General features: G+C 44.1%; 1 protein-coding gene across 1 annotated transcript in view; it reads right to left on the reverse strand.

The window, feature by feature from the left end:
* The window catches only part of PROC (protein C, inactivator of coagulation factors Va and VIIIa), a 106,437-nt gene that overhangs the window by 56,611 nt on the left and 36,400 nt on the right, over nt 1-13,426 (reverse strand). Inside the window, exons 3-6 of the mRNA XM_077488418.1 lie at nt 6,167-6,327; nt 6,040-6,064; nt 5,839-5,949; nt 4,830-4,970 (exon numbers count right to left, since the gene is read on the reverse strand). Coding sequence (XP_077344544.1) covers nt 4,830-4,970; nt 5,839-5,949; nt 6,040-6,064; nt 6,167-6,327 — 438 coding nt within the window. The remainder of the gene's footprint in view (nt 1-4,829; nt 4,971-5,838; nt 5,950-6,039; nt 6,065-6,166; nt 6,328-13,426) is intronic.

Consider the following 13,426-nt stretch of genomic DNA (forward strand, 5'->3'; position numbering starts at 1 on the left):
ATATTATTACCAGGTGGCCTATTTAATCAAAAGAGCTAATCCTGGAACTTGCTGAATGTCATTTAGCAGTTACCCTGCAACCCAAATTCACTTATTTTCCTGCGATCTGCTTACCAATTGCTGAGTCAGCCTTCCCCTAGACCTATCTTTGCTCCAACTTCTTGTTCTAACCTGGCTTGATCCAGACCTTGTCTATGTTAGCCTGCTGACTCCCTGTTTGACCTTGACCTGCCTGCTGACCAGGATTCTGCTCACCTTATGGTCTGTTCTCAGCCCCTCCCTGACCATAAATGCATTCCAATCGTTTTTTAACCAGGGGTATAAACAAAGTCATCTCGTCCTCCTACAAGGGACGTGATAGGACCAGAGGGAAGGGCTACAAACAAAGTAATTGTTTCCCACATCAAAGTAAAGCTGACGCTAATGGCAACTTATGTCGATGAATTCCAAGAAGTGTCTGTGATATAGAAATGCAAAAATGACCTAAATAGATTACATATAAAAATTTTAAGGATGTACAAAAGTATTGAGAGCCAAGTCCAAGATGGGTCACACAAGGGTTGGCTCTCTGAATGAGACACTGGGCCAATGGTTGGATAGTGTGTTACAACCCCTGGTGAGCCAACTCCCTAGCTATCTAAAAGATACTGACCATCTGTTAAGCTGCGCGAGTGTTACTCAATGGGATGATCATCCCATGCAGATCACCTGCGATGTCACCAATCTTTACTCCTCCATTCTGCACACACTAGCTATCAAAGCTGACAATCATTATTTGGAACATCACATGTTGACACTTGAAGTCTGCATGTTCATTTTAGATGTTCTCCACTATCTGTTGCCTTCAATGGAGAAGTTTTTCTTCAGAAATGTGGAGCAGTGATGGGGGTGAAATTTTCACCCTTGTTAGCTAATCTATATATGGGATGGTGGGAGCGTCACCACATATATAGGGGGGGGGCAACTTATCAGAGTTCCCTTTTGCATCAGTTTCCCATCAGAGGCCCCCCTTACACCAAGTTTCCTATCAGAGTACCCCCTTACATCAGGGTCCCCATCAGAGTGCCTCTTTATATCAGGTTTCCCCATCAGAGTTGCGCTTACATCAGAGTTTTCATCAGAGTACCCCTTTAAATCAGGGTCACCCCTTACTACAGATTTCCCCATCAGTTCCCCCCCATACATCAGGTGTCCTCATCAGCATGCCCCTTTAGATTAGGTGTCCCCATCAGGGCGCCCCACTACATCAGTGCCCCTTGCGAGTGTCCTCAGACTTCAGATTTCCCTATCTGAGTGTCCCTTACATCAGTGTCCCCATCAGAAATGCTCTTCTATGATCAGTTATGCCCATCAGACTTCAGATTTCCCTATCCGAGTGCCCCTCTACATCAGGTGTCCCCATTAGAGTGCCCCCTTACATCAGATGTCCCCATTAAAGTGTCTCCTTACATCAGGTGTCCCCATTTAAGTGTCTCCCTACATCGGGTGTCTCCTTACATCAAGTCTCACCAACAGTAAGCCCTCTTATAACAGGTGTCCTCATATCCGCATAGCCCTCCCAGCACCCCCCTCAATCCACCCCTGTAGCATAAGAGAAAATTCTGTTCTCCTAAGGACACTAAATTATTCTGAGCAGATATGAGGGCTTATAGCAGGGGTGCCCAACCAGTGGCCCGCGGAGCCCTCTGATGTGGCCCGCGACCTCCTTCTGTGGGATGGCGGATTGGCAAACCCAGATCATGGGTTGCAGACCCGCCATCCCGGAGCATCTGTGTTGTTAATGAATCTGGCAAAGCAAGCGGCTGTGAAGCAGAGTTGTATAAGCTGACGCTTCCTGTATAGTGCCTGCTCCTGCTACAGGTGGAGTGATACCAAATGCACTCTGCTGGGGACAGCAACACCAGGCGATACCTGAATAGAAGACTGTTAATAAAGATCAGTTTATTACTAAAATTGCAGTGTATATATGGGCATATCTGTGCAGTGGTTACTGGGCTGCTTTTAAACTGATCCGCAGTTGCAGTGCACCTTCAGGTTACCTGCACTGAGCCATAGACTTCTGTTATTACCTGCGGGTTTGGTGTACACCACACCTGCAGGCTATAACAGAAGTCTATGGCAAAGTGTAACTAACCCGCAGGAAAGACACAGGTGCATTGCACTGCATTAGTGTGAAAGGCCCCTTTCACACAATTGGTCCGACCCAATCAGACCCTCCATTCACCTCTATGAAACGGCAGATGTAAATAGATTTGTGTTAATTTACACCCGTCAACCTCCAATCTGATTCACTAAAAAAAAAAAAAAAAACAGAAGGGGATCAATCCCCTTCCATCTGATCGGATCGGAGGACCCACAGAGTAGCGTGGGCTGTGTCCGCGTCCGCTCTGCACGGACCTGTCATCCATCTGCTCTGCTCATTGTGGCCCGTAGCCCATTACCAAGTTGCTTAAAGCACCCTCACTCTTCAAAAGGTTGGGCATCCCTGGCTTATAGCCTCACAGACATGGCCTTCAGTTTTAAATTGAGTCAATTTACCCTGTGGGCTGCAGTATAACCATGGGTTTCTTGCTATGAAACTGCATCATCCAGTGGACAATAGAGAAAAATGTTTTTGCTGGACATACACTTTATGTGTTGGGGGGAGGTGGAGGGATAGGTCTTAAGAGGATGCTTAAAGTTTCACAATAAGATAGCAAGCTGTTTATACAGACATTGGCACAACAATTCTCATATATTATATTGCTGATTAGTACTTGTGTGGCTGGATGTCAATATTATGTTGAATGTAATGTTCTTTTGTGGAACTACATAGTTATCATGTAATTTCCTGTTCCTGTCGTATCTACTAAAAGCAAAAAGGACTCCCTGTGACCAGCAACATCTAACTAGTATAAAATATGTCTGCAGCAGCTTTCCAAAAAAATGCATACCAACCAAGGGGAGTGGCTCAACACAGGCTCCACTGCAAAGTTCCCAGGTCCTGGTTCACCTTGTTACATTCCAACAAATCAATCAGAAAAAAAAAAATGAATCACCGCACCAATTTTTTTTAATTAATTAGATAGCAGAAGGGACTCACCTATAACACGTATCACCCTGAAAAACACTTTTTCAAAGACAGAAATGTCTGGGTTGAACCCTTGCTTCGAACCAATAAATAAGAAAAGATGCTGCAGCCTGCAGTGCCGTGATTCACTTATTTTTTTAACTGAAGTTGCATTAGGGGATTAGGTGAATTTCAGGGAGGGCAAGGGTTTGTAAGGTATAAGTGTTAAGGGCTCGCTTTAAGGGTTAAAGTGTTTGTCAACCCCCAAAAAAATAAGATTTCCTGGTCCTTTAAAGTAGATTAAACAGCACAGTACTTGTGCTGTATAATCTGCCCCTCTAAATTGTAAAAGAAACCTCCCTGAACCTGCCTCTTCCTGTAGCCCCCTGTCTGTACTGACCATGCTGGTCAGGGCTGCTGAGCCCTGATCAGCGTAGTCAGAGTTCGTCCCTCCTTCATACACAGCCCTGCTGTAAGCTCTCCTCTCTCTACCCCTCTGCCTGCCACCTGTGTGTCGCTGCCTCCGCCGCCACTATTAGTAAAATTTAAAACTCGAAATGGTCCCTGCCAGCCCCTCTCTTATAGTCTGGCATAGCACACTGCATTAAAATATTATAAAAATGAGCGTTGTGAATACTGATTTAGTGCAAACTTCAGGCTGGTCAGGCTGAAGTCAGAGGGAGATCTCGGCCCATCTTGCAGAAGCCATATATCAGATGTATACAGTGGCTGCGAGTCATGTGACCGGCCTGAAGATCTTTCTAAATAGGTATTTACAATGCTCGTTTTTATAAAAGACTAATGCAGTGTGCTATCCCAGGCTCTAATAGGGGGTCTGTCAGTGTTTGTTATATATGGGTTAACAAACACTAAGTGTTGAGGTAAAGTGTTTACAAGGGGCTTTAGTGTAGAGGATAGAACCCAGCATGCTACTCTATATGCTACTCTATTCACACTTCATTCTCAGCAATGGAAACTTTGCACTGCAAATTATCAGTGCCAGCCGGCACACATTAAAACAAGTGTATTGTCAAAACCAGAATGAAAAGGCAGTCATTTCAGCATGCATACATGATCCAACCACCCAAAGGCCAAACTGAAAAAAATAAATAAAATAGAAGATCTGCTGACATTATTTAAAAAAAAAATATATGCTTGGGTGGGCTACCAGGGAAGGAAGGGGCAGTAACATTCAGGACGGGTCAGAACTTGTTTCAACAACCCCCCCCCCCCCCTCAAAAAAAAATTAAAACCATCCTATTGACAAAAAGACAGCAGTTTTACATGGCCGCACTTGCAATATTGCACAGCCACAGTCCCCATCATAGATTATGGCACATATTTTCTAGTTCATGGTTACAATATTGCTGGAAACTGTATTCCAAGAGGCTTGCACTTTATCACAGCCCTAGAACCATCTAAACTATGGCTCCAGTGTCAAATACTCCCATCCTGCCAAGGGGCAGAAGTTTACAAGCCTACATACTGCCACTACCCTCTGCTACCATATTTCTTTCAGTGATTACCCTGTTAACAGTCAGTGTAGGTTGTATAAGCTGCTTTTTGGAGGGGGGAAGCTGCTGCACCCCCATTACACCCTGGGTGTGCCATGAATCAGAGTTATTGGACTTCAGTTGGAGCACATAACCTCAACTTATCCATCATATGATAAGGGGGTTACATTCCTTTATGAAGCAGTCAAAATTTTTACTTCATTAATGCAAATTGAACATGTGAATGTAGCATGCCAACTTATGTTTTTAGCGTAATGGGAACTTACCATATGGCTCACAGCTGTGACCATCATCCTGCAACTGGTACCCAGTGGCACAGCTGCATGTCCGAGATGTGTTGTTTACAATCTCTGTACAGAAGTGTGTGCAGCCTCCATTATTCAATGAGCAGTTGTGATGGGTCACTTCTAAGAATGGGAAGAATAGGTTGTGCTGTTAGTAAACACTGTTAAGTTAGTTCAATCCCTCTTAATGCTGCTGAACTCTACTGTGCTGGTCTAAAGTTGAGAGCTGTTAATCACTAAATTACTTCAACCTGCACCTGTGATTAAGTGGAATGCAGTAATTTAAGAATGCTTTCAGAAATATAGGTGTTAATGGTTTATTTTTATTTTTAGCATTGAGGACACCGTTGATCAGGAAGCGTTGAGGAGCTTAGGCATGGTCAACCAAGTAAACTTGCAGCATATGAAAGACATATCTTGTGACCAGGGATAATAACTCTTAACCTCAAAGAATGTCCCCACCCACTTTACCTAATCACTGCAGTAATTTAAATAATACCACCTAATCTAAATGCCCCATGACGTGCCTTGTCAAAATCTCCTCTTTTCTGAGCTTGTAGAGTGAGGTGGTCCTTCTACCTGGACTTTTCCATTACCTGTCCATCGGCAGGGTAGTGACATAACCACAATCAGCAGCTATAAGACCGATGCAGTGGTGGATCACCGTTCTTGTGGAAGAGGAGCTACGGTGAATCACATGATGAGAAGCGAGTAGAAACCTTATTCGATTTTTTTTTTTATATATATCATAAATGGGCAGAAGGGGAGTTGGAAGGAGTGATGGAGGAATGGGTTGAGCAACAGATTTGTCCAGAGATGGGTTTAAAAAATATACTGTAAGAATTCAGTAGTCTCACTCTGTGCTTTATAGAGTAGCAACCAATTGTTATCATCTTAGGCTGCTTTCTTATGAATGTAGGTTAATCATCTACACAGTAGCTATTTATCAGCTAAATGAACAGTCCATCAGGAATTTGCTCCAAGCACTCACCATAAGCACAGAATTTTCCTTCCCAGCCCTCTTTGCAAGTACAGTCAAATTTTCCTATGCCATCCTTACAGACAGCATTTACACATGGATTGGAGAGGCACTGATCCCCATCTGTAACAACAAGAGGTTTAAACCTGGCAGTCTTTGTAAGTACCTATACACGTTTTATTTTAGTTAACTTATCTTCAAACTGTAACTTACCATAGTACTTTGACCAAAAGTTAAGCTAGAAATAAAAAATAATAATTTTTAAAAGAAATGTTACCAATAAGTACGATGTAGCAGCAATAAGTATAACAATGAGAACCAAATAAAAAAAATCTCTTACAGTTTCATCCCGGGTCTCAAATATCTCATTTGCTTCTTCTAGGTCACATCTTTCCTCGATGCATTCCCTCTCCAGTGACCCAGGTTTCAACTCCTCAAATAAACTATTTGCTCTTTTCCGAACTTTGAGCACACGATTCGCATCCTGACTATTGTAAAAGACTGTAAATTAAAGTGAGTAAGTCAGTTAGTTGAATTCTGTAACACTTCCAATTTCATTTTAGGTAAAAAAAAAAAAAGGTCTTTTAGAATCACTTTAACCAGTTAACTCCCCCCACCCCAACTTAAACTATTACTAAACTCAAGAACTAAAATAATATATATTGATGTGGTGGCTGCATTTGTTTTCTTTTGCTTTCCAGGCTAAGAACATTTTCCGAAAGTACAAAAAATGTCTGTTGTTCTTGCTAGAAATGCAGTGTCCTTCTCACCCCTTGTAAGCTGAAATGAAAGCAAAAAACAATGGTATCTTTCTTCTGTAAACCAGAAATCTTTCATTCTCCCCATGTAAATGGCCTGGGTGGCCACCAAAACACAGGAAGTGTGTCATGCATAGGATTACCAGGTAACAAAAAGAAAAGGAGAATGCCTGAAGAAAAAAGAAAAAATGAATACAGTCACTTCATCTAATTAGGCGGAGACTAATGGAGACTAATGGAGGAAGGTTTTCTTGTACCCACATCCTTTTGCATACCCATCATATACTATTTACCCAAAATTCATAAGAATCCTGTTCACCTGCCCGGTAGTCCCATTATTAGTGGGATCGATTCTATTTCTTCTAGGGCGGGTAAGTATATTGATGGGTACCTCCAACCTTTGGTTAAAGCTTTAACTTGCGTATATCAAAGACAGTAAACATGTGATCAATTTATTGAGTAGCTTTCCATACGAAGAAGGCCTCTGGTTGGTCACTGCAGATGTTAGGTCACTAAATGCTATCATACCCCATCATTGGGGAATTTCCTCAGTAAAATATTTTTTGGACAGAGATTCAGACCTACTGAGCAAACTTTTGAAGTTTGCAACTACGCACATTTTTTTTGGTTTAATAGCAAGTTTTATCTTCAAAATAGGGGCATGGCTATGGGGGCAAAATTTGCCCCCAGCCTAGCTAACCTATTTATTCGTAAATGGGAGGAGGATGTGATCTATGCCAACCGCAGACTAGAATTGGTTCTGTGGGCTAGGTATATTGATGACAACCTCCTCCTGTGGAAGAGATCAAGAGAGTCACTGGGTACCTTCATGGAGTCTTTGAACGACAATGACAGTGATATAGAGTTCAGTTACGAGGCAAAGCAATACACTATACATTTTTTGGACTTGGGGATACATGTAGAAGAGGGTCAGTTTGTGACCTCTATGTACTTTAAGTCCACTGATAGGAATGCCTTTGTCCCCTGAGATAGTTGTCATCATGTATCGTGGCTTGACTCACTGCCCAAGAGTCAGTACATGCACTTACGGCTTAATTGTACTAGACTTGATTACTTTAGAGAACAGGATAAAATTCTAACCAATAGATTTGTATAGTAGGGTTACTCTGTCAATACTTTGAAACAGAGAGCTCTGGAAGTAGAACAGTTGGATAGAAGTCAACTTTTGGCTAAGAGGCCTGTGACAGATGGTGGACATGACCATTTTGTTTTGCCATTTGTCACAGGGTTCTCTAACCAACATTTTTTGGTAAAGAAACTGATGCGCAAACACTGGCACCTTACTAAAGATGATGCAGTGTTGGGCGCTATTCTTCCTGAACAACCCCAAGTAGTTTATGGGAGTAGTTTAGTGGTAGCAGGGGAGTTCCTTACTTGAAAGACCTCTTGGCTCCCAGCGTTTGTGACCCTCCAAGCAATAAACTAATGTTCTTTCAGAACTTGGTGGGTTATCACAAATGCAAAAAATGTGCTGTTTGCAGCATTAATCATATTAATGATCGGAAGACTACTAAGTTCACACTTTTTTTCTTAGCCTGATTGGACCCTTCATCGGGTTCTGGAGGGCTATTTAACATATTTTATTTATCTATAGCTTAGTTTTTTTTGAGATATGGGTACATCTCTGGCAAAGATATGAATATATACTTTCAATTTTAATTCTTAATTTTCATTTTCATTTTCTTCGATATATTCCAATATCTAATCTATTTATTTTATAATAGATACCATGTACCCCCCACCCCAAAGCACCCCCCCATGTTGAGGGCACATGGCCTGGTAAGGCTCAGGAGGCGGGGGGCGCTCGCTCGTCCCCACCCCCTTTCCTGACCAACCAGGCTGCGTGCTCAGATAAGGGTCTAATATGGACTTTGGGGGGACCCCATGCCGTTTTTTCAGCGTAGGGCTTCCCCTTTAAGTCCATACCAGGTGACGGGGCCAGCAAGGTGTCAATCTCGCCGATGGAGGCGGCGACATTGACTTCCTGCACTAGTCCCGTCTACCTGGAGCCACGTTCAAAATTAACGGACTTTTCTCCGTGTGTGGGCAAGTCCGTTCATTTCAAGTCAAGTTAAGCGGACTAGCACACAGACGGCCGGATTGTCCGCCGGACTGCCGAGTCCGGTGGACAATTTTGAGTCAAAGCTTCTAAGTCCGCCGGACTTTTGGAAAGGAAAAGTCAGTCGGAGCCCACACACGGGCAGATTGTACAGTGGACTCTAGTCTGCCGGACCAAGTCCGCCGGATAGTCTGATCGTGTGTACGCGGCATGAGAGGTACCACAGGGTGATTGAAGGCATCTGATGCAATCACGTCCAACAGCAATGGGAGATCCCATTTCAAAAACATTTTGAGGTTTCAACCAAATTGCATCTTCAAAAACAGTATAATTAGGTATTAGATGCCCACTGTATGCCAGTGAAGACAGAGATAGCCAAAATGTGTGCCTATAACATACTTACGCATAGACCTAAATTAAGCCATGCCTGCAGGCATTTCAGAACATACTTCTGCAGAGTCCAGCGCAAAATCTTGATCAGCAATAATACTGGGAATTTATGCCATATTCTACCATAGGCATGGTTAGCGTTGTCCTTTGTTTTGGTAAGAGTATTTACAATCTTCACAGAACACTATAAATGAACATATAAGCTAAAGGAGGTAAACTCATCCCAATCGAATATACAAAAAAAAAAAAAAAAAGAACCAGCATGACGGATTATCATGGTACCAGGAAGGAGCTATAGAGAAGTAATACTTTCCAATATATTTATTTACAAAAATTCATAATAGAAAACATATGTTAAAAACATTACAATATCATCTTGGTTACAACAATGATGGTTAAGGTGTCAGAAACCAATGGTTGACCTTTCGCAAAATAGCTTCCTCAGAACCACAATTCTGACTAATAACCAGAAAACAGATTGTCGACCCCAGATGGCAGAGACCATAAAGCCAGCAAAGAGTACCAAGGCCTCTTTGGCCAAACTGGGATCATCACCAGAACTGTCAACTTCCCCCATCACAGCCTCAACTGGAAGCTGAGAATCAGGGGGAGCAGCAGAAAGGCATAAGCTGTCTTGGAGATCCACTCTGCAGTCAGCACCTCCACCCCGACTGCTTGCGGATTCTGGGCCCTGGAATAGAACTTTAGCAACTTGATGTTGACTGGGGATGTGAGTGGTCTACCCCTGGAAGGAGGTTTATGCGTTGGCTTCCCAGTTATTGCTGGACTCCCAGACAGAAATGCAGACGCTAAGCTCTCTGGAGTGAGAGTGAGCGTGGAAACTGACTCTTTCGTTTTTCGGTCTCCTTTAACTCAGCAGACATTCATCCTGAGGCAGAAAGCCAAACTGATTACTATTAAATTTAGGCTTGACCTTCTATGATCAAGAAAAATGCAGTGATAGCGTTTGTCCTTGAAGGCCACAACATTTTCTGATGGCAAGGTCATGTATATGGCCAAGCCCACAAGGGACACATACTGACCAAAGGGGTGATCCCAACCCCTGGACAACTTTCAGTTCAAAAGGGCATAACTTTGACATCCTGCTGTGACAACATACTCCAATCTTGTAGAATGAGCACTTGATCCATAAGGGAATTGTCAAGCTATCCTCTGGAGGTACTTCAAATACTTCCAAAGCTTCACTTCTATTTAAAGGCATTTCATCAGCAGTACCAATCTGGACAAAGGTCGTCCTCATCTTCCTGTTCAGAAGAGACTGAAGAGGATTGGTGGGCTCAAGAAGGCCCTGAATAGCAGACTGGGCATTGCCAGAATAGATGGCCCTTGCAGAAGATGAATTCAGCAATTCCTTTACAGTGTCTTGAACATATGTTTAATTGTGACAACTTGGTCACCATCATCTTAATCACAGCCTGCCTGAACAAAGTAGGAATCACATGTTCATTCACCTCTACTTGGGAAGAAGCTGACAAGGGTTAATTTGCCTGAGGAGGTTCTGAGACTACTCATTGGCACCATATATGATCCTGTCACAGAGTGAGTGGAAACAACTCCTTTAGAGTGTATTGACCACATGCTTAATGAATGAGACAACCTGTTAGGTGTCATCATCATCTTTATCCTTGGTCATTTGAACAAGGCAAAATTCTTTCAGTCATGCTGGTCTGTCTTTGCGTTGGAAGAATCTGAAGCAGATTGCTTGCCTAGGAAGGCTTGAGATTGCTCGGTAACCCTTTTACAGGGTGAGTGGAAACACTCATCATAGCAGGGGCGCCCAACCTTTTGAGGAGCGAGGGCCACTTTAGCGTCTTGGCAACCGGTCACGGGCCACAATGAGCGTAGCGGGCGGATGGCAGGTCTGTGTCAACTCTGCATATGTAGAGCATATGCAGAGATATGCTGAGAAGCATATGCACAGATGCAGCCCACTCTACCCTAAGGGCCCTCCGATCTGCTCAGACAGAAGTTCTGATTTTTTTAAGCAGGTTTGTTTTTTAAGCAGATCGGATTGCAGATAGGCGGGTGTAAGCAGACACAAGTCTGTTTACTTCTGCCGCTCTATAGAGGTGAATGGTGGGTCCGTCTGAAAAACAGACAAGCAGACCTGATCAGACCGATCGTGTGAAAGGGGCCTAAGGCTGCTTTCACACTGATGCACAGCAGTTTACCTGCATCTCAACTAAGCTTGATCTTCACTTCTTCCTCAGGATTCCTGCAGCTGGTTGCTGCTGTCCCCCAGGTGGTTATAACTGGTGACTGCTGCTAGCTGTCCTCCAGGGCTGGTACTGCTGTTGGGTGCTGCCTGCTGGTACTGCTGGCGGCTACTGATACTGCTGGCTGGTACTGCTGTTGGGTACTGCCTGCTGGTACTTGCTGGCAGATACCACTGGCTGGTACTGCTGGTGGGTACTGGTACTGCTGGCTGGTACTGCTGTTGGGTACTGCCTGCTGGTACTGCTGGCAGATACTGTTGGCTGGTACCGCTGGCAGGTACTGGTACTGCTGGCGGGTACTGGTGCTCCTGGCTGGTACTACTGGCGGGTACAAGTACTGGTACTGCTGGCAGGTACTGGTTCTGCTTGCTGGTACTGGTACTGCTGGTGAGTGCTGGTGGGTACCGGGTGCTGCTGGCTGGTACTTGTACTGCTGGCGGGTTTGGGTCCTGGTACTGCTGGTGGGTACTGATACTGCTGGTGGGTACTGGCACTGCTGGCTGGTACTGCTACTGCTGGTGGGTACTGATAGTGCTGGCTGGTACTGGTGACTGGTACTGCTGGCTGGTACTGGCACTGCTGGTGACTGGTACTGGTACTGGTACTGCTGGGTGCTGGTGACTGGTACTGGCACAGCTGGTGCTGGTGACTGGTACTGGCACGGCTGGTGCTGGTGACTGGTACTGGCACGGCTGGTGCTGGTGACTGGTACTGGCACGGCTGGTGCTGGTGACTGGTACTGGCACTGCTGGCGACTGATACTGGCACTGCTGGCTGCTGGTGACTGATACTGGCACTGCTGGCTGCTGGTGACTGATACTGGCACTGCTGGCTGCTGTCTGATATCACAGGAAGCATGCGGCTGCAGTAGAGAGCAGAGCCGATGCTTCCTGTCACAGGCAGAGTACATTTGGTATCACTCCGCCTGTCAAGGAGGCGGTGCTATACAGGAAGCATCGGCTCTGCTTCCTTTAGCAGCGTTGTTCGCACTGATCTGGGCTTGCCAACCCGCCATCTCAGAGCAAGATGGGACTGGCCACATCGGAGGGTGCCGCCGGTTGGGCACCCCTGCCTTATAGTGTACTGACCACAGGCTTAATAAATGTGATACATTTTTAGGTGTCGTCATACTTATTCTTAGTTACATGAACAAAGCAGAATTATGCACTCATGTCCATCCAGAAATTTGGAAAATTGGCTGTTTCACCTGGTATGGATAGGCAGCTTCTCATTGCCAGAGCAGATAACCCTTTCATAGGGTGAGCAGAAAACACTCCTTTAACAAAAATAATGGTGCAAGGTGAGGCAGGAGCCTCACCTTGCACCTGCAATCTGCTGATCATGAGTGCAATGCTTTTCAGGCTCCTGCAAAAAAAAAGGAATAAGTGCACATTTAGTATCTGAAAAATTATATGGATTGATCATTTGTGTAAAGGTGAACTTACCCTTTAAATAGTTTGGTAATTGCAATTTTTATTAAAGAAGTCATTAGCGATAGGTCTTCTTTCTTTTTTAAATATGTCTTACCTAAATTTGATCTCCTGCAGATTTTGTAAGTTTGCCCACTTACAGTGGTGTGAAAAAGTGTTTGCCCCCTTCCTCATTTCCTGTTCCTTTGCATGTTTGTCGCACTTAAGTGTTTCGGAACATCAAACCAATTTAAACAATAGTCAAGGACAACACAAGTAAACACAAAATGCAATTTGTAAATGAAGGTGTTTATTATTAAAGGTGAAAAAAAATCCAAACCATCATGGCCCTGTGTGAAAAAGTGATTGCCCCCTAAACCTAATAACTGGTTGGGCCACCCTTAGCAGCAACAACTGCAACCAAGCGTTTGCGATAACGTGCAATGAGGCTTTAACAGCGTCCTGGAGGAATTTTGGCCCACTCATCTTTGCAGAATTGTCCTAATTCAGTTACATTAGAGGGTTTTCGAGCATGAACGGCCTTTTTAAGGTCATACCACAACATCTCAATAGGATTCAGGTCAGGACTTGGGCTAGGCCACTCCAAAGTCTTAATTTTGTTTTTCTTCAGCCATTCGGTGGTGGACTTGCTGGTGTGTTTAGGATCATTGTCCTGCTGCAGAACCCAAGTTCGTTTCAGCTTGAGTACACGAACAGATGGTCGGA

The sequence above is a fragment of the Lithobates pipiens genome, unplaced genomic scaffold, assembly GCF_037356315.1.
Source record: "Lithobates pipiens isolate NorthernLeopardFrog02 unplaced genomic scaffold, aLitPip1_a1.2 Scaffold_18, whole genome shotgun sequence".
NCBI classification, from domain to species: domain Eukaryota; kingdom Metazoa; phylum Chordata; class Amphibia; order Anura; family Ranidae; genus Lithobates; species Lithobates pipiens.